At 37.7% G+C, this 18,965-nt stretch overlaps 1 protein-coding gene across 1 annotated transcript; it reads left to right on the top strand.

Moving 5' to 3' along the window:
- Positions 1-2,185: 2,185 nt before the first annotated feature.
- On the top strand, positions 2,186-18,236 carry LOC139693340 (farnesol dehydrogenase-like). The gene is made up of 7 exons (XM_071591466.1): positions 2,186-2,289; positions 2,638-2,809; positions 12,762-12,927; positions 14,508-14,640; positions 15,359-15,488; positions 17,430-17,579; positions 17,989-18,236. The coding sequence occupies exons 2-7, from the start codon at positions 2,678-2,680 to the stop codon at positions 18,028-18,030; spliced, it is 753 nt and encodes a 250-aa protein (XP_071447567.1). The 5' UTR covers positions 2,186-2,289; positions 2,638-2,677; the 3' UTR covers positions 18,031-18,236.
- The last annotated feature ends 729 nt before the right edge of the window (positions 18,237-18,965 follow it).

Here is an 18,965-nt window from a genome sequence, read left to right as displayed (position 1 = left end):
ATCCACATCCGCTCCTGGGAAGCTGTGCGAATCAATCACACTGTTCCTGGACCTGTGTCTAACCACTATACAATCTAACTGACACCTTGCTGAGTCACCTGGCATTTTCCATGTATACCTATGCCTGTTGTGATGTCTAAACCACCTGGTTGTCATGAATAAGTCCTGCCTCCTGAAGAATTCTATTGCTTCCACCCTACGGTCATTCCTAAACCAGATAATCCTACTTCACTCTCATCTCTCCTTCATACACCACCCCATTCCAATCCCCCACCATTATCAAATGTTTCCTCCCAAGGACACCCTCTAACATTTCCTCTGATTTATACGCCCTAGTCCTTCCTCCCTTATGATTACTGTTTACATAGAGACCTGAATAATGACGAGATCTGTTGGTCCAGCTTTTACTTTTACCAATAATATTCAATGACTCCCCTGCTCTATATTAATTTGGTCTCTTCCTGCCTTTTTGTTCAATACTACTGCCGTGCCTTATTGCCTCTTTTCCTCTCCTCCGCAGGTTACTCTGTAACTCATTCCAGTAACCCTTGATATCCTTCCATTTCACCTTGCACAGCCCTAAAATGACTTTCCCCTGACTTTATATTATCTAATTTCACATCCTCAACTTTACCCTTACATTTCTCTTCTTCTCCACTGAATAATAATCATAATCTTTATTCATCCATGTCATGGAGAAATTCTTGCAGATATCGTCAAACAGTACAATGATATAAAAGTTGGTAAGCACGTAAAGAATAGACATAAATACTCTAAACTGCAATAGATCCAAAACTCAGCTCAAAATACTCATTGATAGAGTATATTGGGTTGGTGCACAAACATTTTTCAAAGACATTTTTGAAACTTAGACAGACTAAAATGGTTTATATCAAGATTTTGTTGTGCATTACATATATTATTCTATAACTATATAAACACAGTAATCAACCAGAAGGTCCGTTTGGTAGGTGATGGTAGAGTTCACCCAGTACGAAGCCTGATGGCTTGTGAACTTCACACATCAGGGTAAGAGGGGGCCAGTTCCTTTCTCTCTGCTGGTTATGGTTTCCCAGGAAGACCTGGTACCCAAAAAATTACAAAGCTTGAGTGGAGCTGAGGGTGCCAAGAGAAGCTTGCCTGGGAATCGCACTCTAGTCAGTAGTCCAACGCTCTACCCCCAGGACTACCACAGCCTCTTAAAACTACATATTATTCTAAAAATAAAAAATTCCCGCTATGCTTCGATTTCACCCCACACAGTTCTAAATATCTATTTTTCAACTCCCTCTTTTAATTTCTATTTTTTCCCTGTCGTCAAAATTTTTCTATTTCTCTATTCCAACCTATTCAATATATTTTTGTTACCTTCTAAGCAACTGCTGTCGATTCTGATTTGTAAGGATTTCTTGTTACAAGGGTTGTGTCAGCCTAGGCTCCCCCATTCCCAAGTGTGACACCTGGCAGGGAACTGTTGTTTCAAGGACTTTTACTTGTAACTGTTTTCATAATAAGGTCGTGGTATCGTTAGTTGACTTGGTTTACCATCGCCTTCTTCAATATGGATTTTAATGTGATACTGTCAATGGAATGGCCAGCCTTTGAAGCATCCAGAAATATTTTTTGCGAATACTAACTGAGAAACGTGAAAAAGTTGGTAACATTTCAAAATATATTGAAATATCAAAATCTTATCACCTATGTTTATGTAAAATTTCAAGAGCCTCGACAACTTGACGATAAATGTTTCCTTCGACGAACTTCTTATCAACAACTAACGTATTCTCCTTGCGCCCATAACAGAAGTGACCATTAAAATTGGGAAATTAATGTTTGTCAACACAAAATTCAGAATTATGGCGAGAAACACTGTATTTAATTAGTCACATATGACTAAGAACCGCGTCGAAAACGTAAACCAAAATTTCAAACATTTTGCAACTGCTATCCAATTGGTCAATACCGCCTTGCCCACGATTGGTCACGTCGAAAGAAAGGCGCTATTTCAGTCTCCAATTGAAATTAGCAAAAATTATTCCGTAGAGTAATTACAATTTGCCATGCAAAAATTTTGCAATTTAAACCTATGTTACCGAATGCTAATAATATCTCTTCACAAAGTGTGTTACCAATTTGGCGCTATCTACGTGTCGCCCTTGTGCCGAAGAAGTGCCTTTAGGCTGGACCACTTGGACGAGCGAGAGGCTGGTCGACACTCTATAAGGGGAACGCGCTAGGGTTTGGAAGAAGGATCATTTTCTTCTGCACTAGGGGAAGTCCGCATCAAAGGTATGCAGATTTAATTCCTATTTCTGATGCATGATAATATATTAGGACGCACGAGTAACACGTGCGGAGGTGCCTCCCGCGATGAACGAAATACTTGGTACATTCATGAGTTAATATTCATTTAGATAATCTAATTCATTTTGTTGTCTGCTATACCCGATGAATTTAAACTTGCACAATTTCATGAAAATTAAACTCTAAATTAAACATGTGCATGCAAAAAAATAATATGAATTTTATAAATGCATTCCAGAGTATCATTATTTTAATTATTTGACAGTTACTCGAGACAGTTAGTTCTGAATTAAGCGTAATATAAATAATAGTTTTTATTCTTTCATCCCCTAGTTGAGGTTATTTTGAGAAGATTGGTAGTTAGCATTAAAATATGGATCGATGGATAGGAAAGGTTGCCGTGGTCACTGGAGCCAGCTCGGGAATAGGAGCAGCCATAGCAACAAAATTGGTGAAGAATGGAATGATCGTGGTTGGAATGGCCAGAAGAGTCGAACGTATTAAGGTAATGAGGTATAAGCCCTTTTAATTAAAATAGCTGCTAAGGAAGAAAATCAATTCCAAATTGCAGTGATTACCAAGTTAGATTTAGTGTAGTCTCATATAGCTGAGTGCTTTGTGATCACTTTAGAAACCATTTGGACAAAAAATGAAACATAGTGTTGAGATAAGCTATCAATTTGTGAACTACTTGGGTGTAATCAGCGCTAGATCTGTATGACACCACTTTCGTTTCAAGGTCGTACTTCATTTTAATTGTGGCAACTGGCAAGTAATTAAGTCGTATCAAATGCATGGGTAACGAGGTCAGGCCACTCTATAATTTACAAAACTTTCAATTAAATGAACAGTAAGGTCAAATGCATGAAAATTAAAGAAAAGGGCACTGCTAAATGCTTGCGGTGTCAATGGGATGTCACCATTTTTTGAATATGCACCCGAGGCTCAATTCCGTAACTTTTCTTCTCCGGGAAAGTTGACAACGCATTCTCCTTTGGAATTATCCCGACTCGTCTTTACTTTTCCAAAACTTTCCCTGTCAACCGGAAAGGAAAACGTCTGGCCTCTCTTTGCTTTTGGAAGATGCGAAGTTCTCTTGCAGGTGTTTCTCCTAGCCAATGAAATCTTACCTTAACACGTCATTTAAAGAAGGAATTCTCTCATTCCATAGAAGTTTATAGAAGATGGGAAGTTCTCGTGCTGGAATTTCACGAACCAATGAAACCCTTGGTTAGTAGGTGATAAGGCGATTCCGACGGTACTCACTTCAATGTTGTGCAGACGACTCGGCGGAGCAAGATAGTTATTTAGCGTATATTTAATATTTTACAAATAAAATGATGAAAAAGCTGATTCAGAAGTTTACTTTAACAATCTGCCCGGCCATTTGCATTTGGAGATGAATTTTATTATTATTACCATTGCTAGATGTATCAACATAGTTGTTTTCGAAAGTAGAAAATAAGTATTTCTACTTTTAATTTAAGCATTCTAATTAATCGTTACTCAACAATTTGATGTTAAAACAACCATAGACGTGCTGCTATACCTTGTCGTCACCAGCAATGGTGACTACGGGATGAAGTGGGAAAAAAGGTAAGGCTTTAGGTTAAAAAACTATTTCATCGGAAACACATCGACCTGATTCCATCAGGTGGCACTTATTCTAGAATTAAAGAACGCTCCTCCGAAATTTTAATCGTCTATGACTAATTGAGTTATGAATTAAGCTGCTTAATCGTATGTTCCATTATTTTATCGGCGACATGAAGCTTTTAATTCGTTATTTGTTAATTTACAAAGAAAATGTTTGCGATATTTATGTAATTATAAAATTGAAATGTAAACAGTACAAATCACGGTGAAATAGACGATTGACTGCTATTGTGAAACAGTTAATGTGCATTCTGATTTTGGCTGCGGAATAAATGGTGTTACGAAAACACGAAATGTTTGAAAGGGACTTGGGGGAATTGAAGATGACTCTCCAATACTTCAATTCTATTTGCCATTGTGACGCAATGAAGATCCAGTCAATGAGATGTAGCGCTTTAAAGGGATTGAATTCATGTCTTTAATTAAATCATCATTTGGCAAATGATTTTGTTTCATACATGCATGAGATTGTGGCATTTAAGTCAATGCGGTAGATTAAGGGATTAAAGCCAACCTGTGTGCACATTTTGTGATTGAACTTGAGAGTTTTAGCTTTTTTAACCTGAAAAATGCTTATATTCTAGTGATTAGTGCATTGTCTATTAATTAACAAAGGCCAGCGTCCTCAATTATATCACCGTGTCATATTGGCCAATATTTTTTATTAACCTAAGCATAAAATAGTTTTTTCAGGAGGAGAAGGTAGACAAAGAAAATTATTTCAACTAATGAATAGCATAGATAGTAGATTTACAAACAATTGAGTAAAGGTAGCTTTTATGGTTCATTATCTTGAAAACTCAAACTGACCTGTTAGTAAGCCTGTTAAAACCTGCTCTGCTTTCAGTGTACAAAGAGCCAACTTTTTACACGTGGACCATTGTTAAATACATCCTTTAGGAATGGGCAGTATCTTACAACATGGCGTTCGATGTTGTTCATCACTATAGCCGAGTAATTTTCCAAATTTGATTTTATTTACTAGGAAGTCACAAAAATTTTATGAAATAGATGCCATAGAAATATAAGAGTAAAATGAACACAAATAGAGACTTAATAAAAGCTCGGAATTAGTGAAGAATGCTGAAAATGGACACACACCAATAAAAATACAGAGTCTGCATGAAGATCTCATGATATTTCTTGGACTCGTGGAAGCAAATAGTTACACGTGTCAATTGCGATAGAATACAGAATTTAATAAACAGAAAATTAAAAAATGAAAGGAAAAGATCAACTGAGGACATGCATAGAGATATTGAGGAAAATGTGGCTAAGAGAGAGACTGGAGAAACACTTTGACATCTAAAGGAAATTCCTAACAATGACAAACTTTTGAGAAAATATTTTAAGAAAGAAAATTGTGAAAATAATAAGTGGTGTAGAGGAATTTGCATTGAGATGGAAAATATATAAGGAAGAAATGTGTGTAATGCAATTGGGAAGGGATATCCTGACAAAAGAGCGAAGGATTATTCTGGACAAAGAATTTGAACAAATCATAAACATTTCAGAATATGATCAAGCCCTTGAGAAGCACCTGGGCCCGACCAAAAACAGAAAAAAATAGCTTGGGCCAAAGAAGTACTTCCATGGGAAAAGCAGGCTGTCAGCACGTGAAAGAATCAGCACAGATACGAAACAAATTATCAGATTGTGGCATTACACAGCGTGGAAACCTGGAGCACTCCAGGAAAAAGAAAATTAGAATTCTTGACTATGCTTGCTGCTATGTTAAAGAAAAACTGTCAAGTAAGTAATGAAGTAGTTCTGAAGGGAGTGAGGGAATATTACCAATTGACCGAAGCAATAGAATAAACAGACTAGTAGGACCCCTAACAAGACATAGCAATTGGCCAAAAACTCAATAACAATCAATGATGCATGCACCAGTACATTGTCTTGATGAAAGCACCAAGACCTGTTCTTGCACAGTTGTGCTCTTCTACAACATGGCATGTTCCTGCCCATCTTCTCATAGCCTCTTACATATTGCTGCCAATTCACTGTTTGTCTTTAGGGGACATATTCATGATGAATAATCCCTTCCGAATGGGATAAAATGATCAACATCACCTTCGCCTTATATCACTAAGTCTGGGCTTTTGTGGGTTGTGGGGAAGAATAAAGACTTCTTCCTTTGCGAAGACTGGGCTTTGGCTTCAATATCATGAGCATTAACCCAGGTTTCATTGTCTGTAATGATTGTTTTTAAGGTGCATCAGTCGTCGTTTGAACAATCGAGTAGTTCCTGGCTCATGTCGAGACATCTTTGCCTCTGTTCATCCATTAACACTCCTGGCACAAATCGGACGTGGTTCACTGCATGCCCAAAATTTCTGTCAAAATGGTGAAACACAATCCAACACTAATGTCAACCTCATTGGCAATCTCCCTGACAGTTAACCTATGGTTTGCATGCACTATATCATTCACACTGTTGACATGGGCGTTCATGGTCATCCACTTCTCGATTTGGTTTTGTGGTTGAGGTTTGTACAGACTGGGAGTGATTGTACCAACAAAAACACTGTGCCTGCCTCATGGATTCATTGCCAAATACCTCTTGAATCATTGAATCAGTTTCACATGCACTTTTCCCAAGGTTAAAACAAAATGCACAGCTCATGTGTGGCTTCTCCAACACCTTCATATTAAATTCCTTGAAAGTCACCACATTTTACCCTACTACCCACAAAATACCAGGGCCGATTTCATCAAACTTTTTGCACCAGAATTCTTCCCTAAAAGACACCACATATCTCTAAACCCTTTTGCACCAGAATTCTTCCCTAAAAGACACCACAGATCTCTAAACCCTTTTGCACCAGAATTTTTCCCTTTCCAACTAGAAGATAAAAATACGTCTTGAGGTCTTTCCTCTTCAACTATTGATCTAAGTAAATGATGCGTGCCTTCAAGCAAATTCCGTAACAATCCATTACGCTTATGCAACATTTTTAGATCTCACCCTCATTTTTTTCAAATAATTTACCCCAACACCTAAAGTCTCTCTGCACACCTTGACGAATTACGCCAAATTCAAACTGACAATGATGTTCATGCAATTTCAATCGCTGAGGCTTGGCTCAAGTCTCAAATGTCTACCATGTCTGTCGACATCCCTGGGTACAACTTCTATTGACATGATCGTATTGGTAAGTGCGTTGGAGGTGTCTATGTGAGAAAAGATCTATCATTCAAAATTATATCAAAAGGTTCTTCCATTTACTGTAAAAGACCTGAGTTTGCATTCTTAGAGATAGCCTTCAACCTACAAAAAATTCTTTTAGGCATTGTTTACTGCCAACCCCAGGTGGGTTATTTTCCCGACTTGGAAGCCCTATCCACCCACATTACGAGCTATGACCATGTTATTATCACCGGTGACTTCAATGCCGACTTTCTTTCCTCAACTTATGACTCTAAAGCAATCAGCAACTCTATGTCATAACTTGGCTTTAGCATACCTCCCCTAGAACCTACTCACCGCACATCTTTAACAGCCACATGGCTCGATGCAATAATTACAGCCAATCCTGACAAAATCACAACATACAGGCAACTTTCTGCCCTTAGAATATCCTTGCGTGATGTATTATTTTTAATATACCCAGTTAGATGTCCTAAATTTAAGCAGATATCCATTCTTACTCGCAATTTCAAGTCCATAGACGACAACGACCTAGCATCCGATGCTGCTATCATTCCATGGCAGTCTATAGAATTCATCAACGACATAAATAAAAAAGTAGAACTATTCAATACATTCTTAAGTGACCTATGAGACAAACATGCACAGTTAAGAAAAATCAAACTGGCAAAACCACGCTCTCCATGGATAGCAGATTAAATAAAAGCCATGGTGCGCAGGCGTGACACACAACCTATCTTCTATTTAAAAAAAACATAAAAATGAAAACTTATTCATTATCTACAAAAAACAGCATAACAAAACCAAGCAAGTCATCAGAAATTCCAAAATCAGATATGTCTTCCAAATATCTAAAGAGCTCCCGTCACAAATTTGGAAAAGCTTGAAGCACCTTGGTGTTGGCAAAACTACCTACGGCTGACATTTCTCCAGATGATCTAAACAGTTTATTCACTACTTTACCGATGGAAATTGGCCATGATGCAAAAAATGAATACTTACCGCATAATTCTGTACTAACTCCAGTTTCAGTGGCAAGCTCATTCAAAATTTCTCCAGCTTCACAAATGCAAGTCCTGCAGGGCCTTAAAAAATCAAGTCCTCCTCAGATGAAGCTGCTGGAATTTTAGCTATTCAAATACACAAATTACTTCCCAATGTGCTTCCTGCTATATCTCATATCCTTAATTGGTCCTTTCTAACTGGAACATATCCCTTGCTCTGCAAACGCACCCTCTTCCGTCCCACCCCCAAAAAAATCCACATCCACTAATATCGCTCAATACAAGCAAATCAGCATTTTGCCTCCTTTATCAAAATAATTCAAGAGACTCATTCACGAACAAATTTCAAAGTTTCTGAATGGAAATAACTTCCTTGATCCTTTACAATCAGGCTTTGTCCCCTCACAGAACAGCTACCGCTCTCCTTAAAATAACAGATGACATCCGACTATCCATGGATCACAAAGAGGTGACAATAATGACTCTCCTAGACTTTACCAAAGCCTTTGACTCTATTGACAAAGATATTCTTTTAGCAAGTCTTCAATGGTGAATTTTTCATCCTCGCCTTTACAATTAATTCCATTACAATACTTAAATAGCCGATTTCTAAGAGTCATCAACCCTAATTCATCCTCTAACTTGCTTCAAATACACAGGGATGTTCCACGTGGACCCTTGCTTTTTTCTCAGTATATAAATTGTATTAGTAAAGGTATTTCTAATTGCAATCATCACCTTTCTGCCAATACTTTAAAAATATATCACCATTGCCACCTTCGCAACCTACCTAGAATTATTAACGATATTAATTCAGATCTTGCTACTAAGTCAGTATGGGGTATAAAAAATTCACTGAAAATAAACCCCATCATGAGTCAGTCTATTATAGTTGGATATCATAAACTACATTCTAAAATAAGTATTAATAAACTTCTACCCCTGGCATTGCAAGGATCTATCATACCATACCTAACGACAGCAAATAATTTAGGCGTAACCATAAATGAAATGTTATCTCGAACTGATAATGCCATTGCTATCTGCAGAAAAATTAACTCATCCTTGCATTCATTGAAAAGGTTAAAGCACATTACTCCCTTCTGCTTAAAGATGCTTTGTGTATCCTCTCTTGTCATACCCCATTTTGATTAGTGTGATGTGGCATACCAATACCTTTCAGGTGAACAGAAAACAAAACAAGAGGACCCATAATCCCTGTGGGTGGTTCATATATGAACTTAGAAAATACAATTGTATCTCCGACTCATTTAAAAGAATATCCTGGTTAAAGCTAAAAGGCCACAGGCATATTCTTTCAATTTTCTACAAGATATTTTCAAATCACACATCTAAATTTTATACAAAAATTTCCTCCCCATCAGCTTAATCCACAACAGGAACACTAGGGGCAACAGTGAGCTAATGTCCCACGTCATCACACAGAAATCCATCACAAATTTTTTCATGCCACGGCACGCTGTCTGTGGAACTCTCTCCCAGCTGACATAAAAACTCTCCATCCACAACAACATTTAAGAAAGCACTTCACAAGTACATTTTCCTCAGGGACAAAAATTAACCAGTATACCCTCCCTTATTCCACTTGGCTGCTATACAGAATACTGTTTTTACTTTTTTTTTGTCATTTCAAGCAGTAGGATTTTGCATAATTATTTTTAGTTAATTTTATGTATCTCATTTCTCCTCATGCCTGGTAAATATAATTAATTTCTCCATTTCAATTTCAGTAACTTAATAATATGTATACTACGTAAAAATGATTGAAACAATGTATTGATTGACCTATCTTACTGATAAATCATAGGGTTTTCCTAGGTTTTTTCACACCCCCCCTTCTCTTCGTGGGTGTTTTCATGTGTGGGTTTTTGCTAGGTGAGCAATGCCACGCTCTCCAAAGCTTTTCCGTTAAACCACATTCTCTACTTAGACTTTCCCTATTTTATTGGTTTCTTTCTTCACTGTCATTTACTTGGAGAAACAGTAGGTGTATCCTTAATGCACATGTATGTGTGGGTGTATATATATATATATATATATATATATATATATATATATATATATATATATATATATATATATATATAAATAATTAGGTAATCTACCGCTTAAGGTAGGTTTTTCGATGGACATAATTACTAATTAAATAATTTTTGACCCCTAGCAAAACACAAAATCCCACTCTATATCAGGTCCCTCTTCATCTCTGAGTACTTTCTTCCTCCCTTCATCCCGTCCAACATCCTTATCCTGTTCCTTCCCTTTCCTCGTTTGCCTAACATTCTCCTCTCAATTGCAGTCTTCAACATCCTGCTGCCGCTCAATACCCCCTTCATCCACTTTTCCTACCTCTATAGGATTTCTCCCAACAAACCCCTCTCTTTGCCCACTATACCAAGTACTTCCTCATTTGTTTTCTTCTCTGTCCATTTCACCTTCTCCATTCTTCTCCACACCCACATTTCAAAAGCCTCCAATCTACGTCTATCCTCCTGCTTCAATGACCACGTTTCCGCGCCGTACATAGCTACGCTCCATATCAAAGTTTTTATGAGTATTTTCTTAACATCCTTACTCAACGTCCCTGTCATCAACTCCCTCCTCCTTGTGAAAGCCTCTTTGCCTAACGCAATTCTTCTCCTTACGTCCCTACTACTTTGACTGTGTTGATCCAAAACACTACCGAGATACATAAACTGTTCTACCTGCTCTTGTTTTTGCCCTTTTATTTTAAGGTTTAGCTTAAACCTGTCCACTGACAGGTGACTCAAAAAGGTATCAGCTAGATTATATTCTATATATATATATATATATATATATATATATATATATATATATATATATATATATATATATATATATATATATATATATATATATATATACATATATATATGAAATGTAGAGCCCGTTTCGAAAAGATAAGGCAGGGGCAGAGGAATATATATATATATATACACATGTATATACGAGGGTCATCCGGAAAGAAGTACCCGTTCGTGCCGCATGAAGTGCTGACGACGCGAGTAGCCGCTGGACGAGGTCAGATAGCTTCAGTGGCTTGTCTGCCTTCTCTGAGCCAAGTTGCGTGACGCTAGCATTGCCTGTGTTGTTTCTGTGATTGTTTACAATGTTTAAAAAAATTGAGAACGCCGCCAGTTGTGAAGTGAGGGCAGTGATTAAATTCCTCAATGCAAGAAACGTTCGCCCATGTGATATTCATCGCCAATTAAAGGAGGTGTATGGAGACAATGTAATGGACGAGTCGTCTGTTCGGCGGTGGTGTCGCAACTTCAACATGGGGAGGGGGAACACACACGACGATGAGCGTTCGGGGAGACCGTCTGTCATTACAGACCAACTGGTGAGCTCAGTTGACGAATTCGTGAGGAACGATCGGCGCGTCACAATTGATGACATCTGTGAGAATTTTCCCAATGTTTCTCGAACAATTGTTCATGAAATTGTTAAACACCATCTGCATTATGCAAAAATTTGTGCAAGATGGGTCCCTCGCGTATCTCAATGAGCTGGCGGCGAAGGACTATGCAGCAGGAATACAGAAACTTGTCACACGTTATGACAAATGCCTTAATTTGCTTGGAGATTATGTTGAGAAGTAGTTTAAAGTATCCTCTTTCAAATAAAATTTTTTATGTTTGTTAATATTTACTTTTGTGTCTTTATTTCACGAACGGGTACTACTTTCCGGATGACCCTCGTATATATGTATATATTTACATATATATAGGTATATATGTATATATATATGTATATATATATATATACATATATATACATAATTTCCCTTTTCATTTTGAAGGGCAAATCTGTGCATGATGAACTTGTGTCTGTCTATATGTATTTATGAGTATATATGCATGCAGTTATAAATTTTACGCCTAATATAGTATGTATAGAATGATAAGTTAAATGGAAGAAGGGACCATTAAGTCTCAACTTCGCCCCAAATAAATACCTCCATCTATCTATCTATCTGACATTCCCACTGACACATGGAATTGTACAGCAAGCATTTACTAGCTCAGACAAGATACACTGTTATGTGGAGACAAGTCAAGATAGAGGAAAAAGTAAAGTGGTGTTTCACTTCTTACAAATACCTCTGGAAGGCAACACCTCACTAATTGTGATTTGTAATGCAGTGCATGCATGGAAAGACTATTCTCATCTTCTTTTGTACACATATTATAAACCATAAACACAGTAATCAACCCGAAGGTCGTTTTTGTAGGTGATGGTAGAGTTCACCCAGGACTAAGCCCGACGGCGTGTGAAATTCACACGTCAGGGTAGGGGGCCGGTTCATTTCCCTGTGCCGGTTGTGGTGTCCAAGGAAGACCTGGTACCCGAAAAATCTCTTGGCTTTGGTGGAGCTGCAGGTGCCCAAAGTGCCTTGCCCGGTAATCGAACCCAGAACCCTCTGGTCGGCAGTCCAACACTCCACCCCCTGGACTACCGCGACCCACACTCATATTATATTACAAAATATTTAGCTAATTGTATTTTTAGCTGAATGCATGCTTTTACTGTGGTTTCCATATGCCCTAGCATCAATGAAAATAAATGTACTTAATGGAAATATTTACTCACAAATATAGGAAATTACAGAAACATTTAAGGGGAAAGGAATATTGCATGCAATAAAAGCAGACATTTCAAATGAAAGAGATGTGGCAGAAGCATTCCAGTGGGTAAAGACTAATCTCAGAACAGTCCATGTGTTGGTTAACTGTGCCTGGATTGGAAGATATTATCCCTTGACAGGTGGGTATGCATCATCCAAATTAGTGCTTACCCTTTGGTTAATTGCAGAAATCATCTTTCATAGTGTTTACGTAGAGAATGTGAGAAATGATCACATAGTGAAGGTAAACAGTGAAAAAACATGAAAGGTGGATAATTTTATATAACTTGGGAGAATGTACAAGAAATACAGTAGGAAAGATGAAGATATTAAGATTTGCGTGGATTCTAGCTGAAATGTTTGAAAGTACAAGGGTAGGCTGAAAACTAATGCACACATGCTTATAGACGGCAAACAAAATGACCTTCACAAGCACTCCTAGTCGCATGTGGAAGTAACATTCCCCCTAAACAGGCATGTGCAGATTTGAGGTTGTTACATTCATCCAGTGTATTTTGAGAAGCAGAAGTATGGAGTCGTGTTCTAGGGCTATGTCAACGTGAGTTTAAAAAACGTGCTGTTATCAAATTTTTAACTGCTTGAAAAGTGACTCCTAGTGAGATTCATTGTTATTTAAAGGCTGTTTATGGTGACAATGCTGTTGATAGGTTTACTGTAAATCAATGGGTAGTAAAATTTCGTGGTTTTGAGCCTGGAAAAGTCATAATTTGTTGATGAAACACGCAGTGGACGTCCGATGGCTCCCACAGATGATAACCATTGTAAACTCATCGAAGATTTGCTTCAAAATGACCGGTGAATCACTGAAAAGCATGTAGAAAACCATAGCGAAATATCCAAGGAAGAAGTTTGTTGTGTTAAAGGCAGCCTGTCGCCAATAATCTTGCAACAAGACAACGCTCGTCCACACACCTCGCGTGCAACTGGAGAGGCTCTACGAAACCTGAAATTTGAACCAATTCCACACCCTCCTTATTCCCCTAATTTTTTTCCTCAACGTATCAAAAGTAATCATTACGCCTTGGATGATGAGGTGAAGGCAGCTGTCAAGTCCTGAATTCAAGGAAAGTTGGGAGAGTTATGTGTTAGCCTTAAGGGCGACTATGTTGAAAATTAAATATATGATTTTGAAACTTAAGAATTGTACTTTAATGTACTTTTTGCTCAATCTTGCTACTTGTTTTTATTAGTGCTCTACAAGCATGTGTGCTTTACTTTTCAGCCTAACCTTGTACATAACAAATAGCAGAATTAACTTTTGCCAACCAAAGTCTGCAAAAGTGATACGCATGAAAATGCATGGGGAGTACTCTTAGGATGTGTTGATAAGGTTTTTCCCCTTAAATTTCCCTGCAGTCACTGTCTACTCCTCTTCCCAAAAGAAAAATTCCTGGTCAATTATAATTCCACAAACTCCCCATGATAGATTCCCTGCTGAGAGTAATCTAACAATGAGCTCGTGTGGTGAGAAGTAACCCTTAAGGCTGAGCTGATTGTGATTCTCTGAAGGAAAAGGACAAAGGTTCATCCTCTCTAAGTGCTTTTTCTCAATTTATACCTTGTTGACAAGGAGAAAGAAGGAATGGAAAAATGTCCATTAATTATATTATATTTATTTCAAAAAACAATATCCTTATCCTAGTGAAGTAAATCACCCATTCATGTAATTGTTTACAGGCGATCTCATTTCTTTCAATAGGTCAAGGAGAGGTAGCAAACTTGCAGCAACTTATGAAAGTCAATGCCTTTGGTGTCACCAATTGTACAACAGAAGCACTGAAGCTCATGAAAGATACTGGCATCGATGATGGGCACATTATTCACCTGAATAGGTCAGTAATTTCTCTTTCTGTACAGCCTTCAAGAGCCTAATATTTTTCAATAACTTCAAGATCCTCCTTTTCTGCTATCCTTGAATTTATTCCTCTCTCCATACTTCTTGCTTTGTTTTATTGTTATTTAGTAGTAGTTGACTGCGTTTGGGCATGCTTCTAATGGACCAAAAGCACTAGGCATTTCTAAGCCATACCTTACACAGTAAATAATACCATTAAACCCAAAAGTACATATTATAATAACTTAAGTTCTTTATATCCATTACATCCTCCTTTAATTCTGTCCAACGCACCCTTGCTTTTCCTCCCTTTAAATGGGCACAGCCCCGAGTAGCAGCCTTTCAAATCAAAATTCCAATTCTTTTCACAGATTTAGTTGTTCCTCAGAACTAATTTCTTAGTTGAATCTTTCCTGGAAGTATATTAAATGCACCAGCATCACTTTACTGGACATCTCTTTGGGATTAAGCACCGTTGATTTGCTGTACAATTGATACATGAGGTCACCACCCAGAATCTTCAGTCCTGAGTTTTATATCATATATCTGATGATAATGATAATAATAATAATCAAATTTTGAATTTTTTAATTATCATTAATTTTTGACATGGTGACCTTGCCGAGAAAAATCACTTTTGATTCCATCAATGAAAGTCATGAATCAATGAAATCCATCATTCCTTATGGATAACAGCAAGTTTATTTCACATGTAGTGTGGTGGGCCATAATATACTGCCATTCACTGGACACTATATCCACACAGCTCTGAAACACGGAGTGACCGTAATGACAGAGGGGCTGAGAAGAGAGTTGGTACAAGAGAAGTCAAAAATTAAAGTGACGGTAAGTAATCTACCATTTTCACACGCTCTCTCTGAAATTAAGCACTAGTTTGCCCACCCTGCAACATGTGATCATCCCACTTAACGATATTTCAACTTAGGCAATGCTGAATCTTAACTTACCCACTTCCTAATGAATGCCTAACTTACATTATTGCCAATAATGTCCCCATGCCTTGTACAGCGTAGGTCTTAGCTCTTTTGACGACTGCATTCATGAGGTGTGACTAGATGCACGGAACTTTTTCCCATATTGCAAAGGGGTAGATTCTTGCCTCCATCTAGGATGCAATGCCCCATAACTTGTGCAGCGAATTGCCCAAGTGAGGCACACTAGATGGAATCACCCTGATTGAAATATGTAAATCAAAGTCTGAGGCATCTACCTGTATGTATTTGCGGATGTGACTGCTGAAATCGATCCTTGGCAAACAAAGTAAACACACAATCTCCAATGGAGCGCTCTTAAGGGGTGGGTGTGGAGCGGGGCAAGAAGGCACGAGCACCAAGGACTTGTTAATTCTCCTAATTGCACCAGCACTCTCACTAATTTATGATTGGTTACTGATCCCTGGGAGTCACTGTTTATTTCATCTTACTTGTTTTCATTCCACTTTCATGGGAATATGTTAACCCCAAATGTGTGACTGAAAACTCAGGTTGTGGCACAAACCATAGTTTCTGTCTATTTTTGTTAGCCATGTTTGGATCATTGAACATCACTGTCCAACATAAACTCATTTGGGGCACCACTTCTTTGATGATCCACGTAATATGTATTTTAAAGGTTTGGCATGTCATTGCCACAGAAATAATTCTACGTTAATTCTCTCTTTTCTCTCTCCTAGCAAAACAACCCAACATCCTATAACAAAATAAGCCCTGCTTCATCTTTGAGTACTTCCTTCCTCCCTTCATCCAATCCGACATCCCTATCCAATTCCTGCCCCTTCTTTGTTTGTCTAACATATCCCCCAAAAATCACAGTCTTTGGCATTCAACTGCCGATCAATATGCTCTCTGCATCCAGTTTCCCTGCCTCCTTATGATTTCTCCCAACGATTCAACAATCGCCTCTCCTCCCCATACCATACCTAGCACTTCCTCATTTGTTTTCTTCTTGGCCCATTTCACCTTCTCCATTCTTCTCCACATCCACATTTCAAAAGCCTCCATCTACGTCTATCCTCCTGTTTCAGTGACCATGCCTCCACGCCATACATAGCTACGCTCCATATCAAAGTTTTAACAAACCTTTTCTTAACATCCTTACTCAGCGTTCCTGTGATTAATTCTCTCCTCCTTGGGGGAGAGCCTCTTTGCCTTGTGCAATCCCTCTCCTTACATCCCTTTTACTTTGGTCATTTTGGTCCAACACACACTTCTGAGATACCTAAACATTCCAACCCCTCCTTTTTTAAAGATAAACTTAGCCTTTCCCTTTCTAGAAAACCACATTAACTTAATTGAAATATATTTATTCTCATCCCATATCTATTGCCTACAGTTAGTTATGATTATAAAATTACAAATCAATTCCCACTGTCACTCTAATCTAGATACCTATAGATATACTATTAAAAAAAAATCATAAACACAGTAATCAACCCGAAGGTCAGTTTGGTAGGTGATGGTAGAGTTCACCCAGTACTAAGCCCGATGGCGTGTGAAATTCACACATCAGGGTAGGGGGCCAGGAAGTTTCCCAGGAAGACCTGGTACCTAAAAAATCACATAGCTTGGGTGGAGCTGCAGGTGCCCAGTGCCTTGCCCAGGATTCGAACCCGGGCCCCTCCGGTTAGCAGTCCAATGCTCTACCCCCTGGACTACCGCGACCTACAGATATACTAATTATAGTTAGAAATCAAATAAAAACTGTTTACTTGTACTCTTATATTCTCTGCCTTTCGATATTAGTAAAGAATGATTTCCTTATTCACAGAGTATTAGTCCTGGTTTAGTGAATACAGAGATGGTGGAGGATTTCAAAACACCAGGCATGAAGAGCAACATAGCTGAAATGCCAATGCTTGAACCTAAAGACATTGCAGATGGGGTTATCTATGTGCTTGGAACACCACCTCATGTTCAGGTATTGTCTCCTAAAATACTTGTCCTCTAAACCTCAGAAATGAATTTTTTTTTCTAAGATCGGGCACAACTCATTGAGAATTAACAACATAATTTGTGCTACAACATTACAGAGAATGCAATTATGAAATATTTTCATCCTTCATTTAGTTTCCCTTCATAAAAAATATATTGTACACCTATGTAAAGAGGAAGATATATATCCTGAATCAAAAATGATATTTAGTATTAACAAAAGTTTATAAGTTGCACAATTAATGAGTAAAATGAAGAATACTGATATTTTCCGATTAAAAACCTTCTTTTGAAATGCCAAGTCCACCCTTCTAATGTATGCCTCCGCATTTACTGTGTGTGCTTTTTAAAGAGTTGCTATGTTAAATCCTTTTGGTGATCTCTTTCACTTACAGATACAAGAGCTTACAATCAGACCAGTTGGTGAAGAGTTTTAATCATCATATATTCTTTATTTTTGAAATAAAAAAGTAACAATACTTCATTTGGCAAATAATGATTTCAATATTGGCCAGATAAAACTATATTTCTTAAGATTGAATAACCCTCTTTGTAAATAATGCTTTCAATTACCAATAATGCTAACATCACTAGCAAATAAACTGAGCTGCGATGCTTTTGATATATGTTAAAATTTGATGAAACCTAGTCCATACCCTTGTTCTAATATTGCAATTACATGGTATGCACAACAGTGTTGAAAAGCATTTACCTTGCTCTTGATTAATTTTTTAGTGTATATTTTATTTAAAATGTAGCATCAAAGTAAAATGAATAAGATGAGCAGTCACCAAGTATACGATTACGCAAAGGGCACACAGAGTTGTGGAAAATACAACTGCTGTTTTGCCGATTCACATTAATTAAAACTCTTGTGAAAGTGAAGCAGGTAGTAATCGAACAAACACCTCACTTATTTAAAGGGAATTTCATTTTGGCAGAATACATATTTAGTTCAATAATGAATACCTTTTCAACCTATGAATATTTGCATAACGATATTAGAACACTACCCTTTCATATCTTTCATTGTTGAGAAGCCAAAGTTCACATTGGAGAGCTTTTCTATTAAAAATCAAAGTGTACATAATTAAAAATTGTAATCCCTCTAAAACGTTTGAAAACATTTCTTCATTACTGCAGATAGTAATCAGTTTGGGATAACTGAACCTTGGTAGTCCACAGCACTGGAGGGCCAAGTGTACTTCAGATAGTGGGGGAGGTGGTTCCATGGATGGCAATCGAACTACAGGAAATGACTAATGTTTTGGCTGGGAGTAAAATGAAACTAGTTCTGTTTCATTTTGTCCCATTACCTGGAAAATGAAACAAACTACGAGTTACGAAGGATCTCAGGTTTTCCCGGCGTACG

The sequence above is a fragment of the Hetaerina americana genome, unplaced genomic scaffold, assembly GCF_022747635.1.
Source record: "Hetaerina americana unplaced genomic scaffold, ioHetAmer1.1.p SCAF_47, whole genome shotgun sequence".
Lineage (NCBI taxonomy): Eukaryota > Metazoa > Arthropoda > Insecta > Odonata > Calopterygidae > Hetaerina > Hetaerina americana.
Note: the sequence above shows the minus strand (reverse complement) of the source record. Positions and strands in the feature narration are given on the sequence as shown.

Excerpts from the sequence above, each read along its gene's own strand:
- LOC139693340 (XM_071591466.1), top strand. The coding sequence starts at position 2,678 with ATGGATCGATGGATAGGAAAGGTTGCCGTGGTCACTGGAGCCAGCTCG. Across the intron at positions 2,810-12,761 it reads GAAGAGTCGAACGTATTAAG|GAAATTACAGAAACATTTAA; the intron begins GTAATGAGGTAT and ends TCACAAATATAG. Across the intron at positions 14,641-15,358 it reads CACATTATTCACCTGAATAG|TGTGGTGGGCCATAATATAC; the intron begins GTCAGTAATTTC and ends TTTCACATGTAG.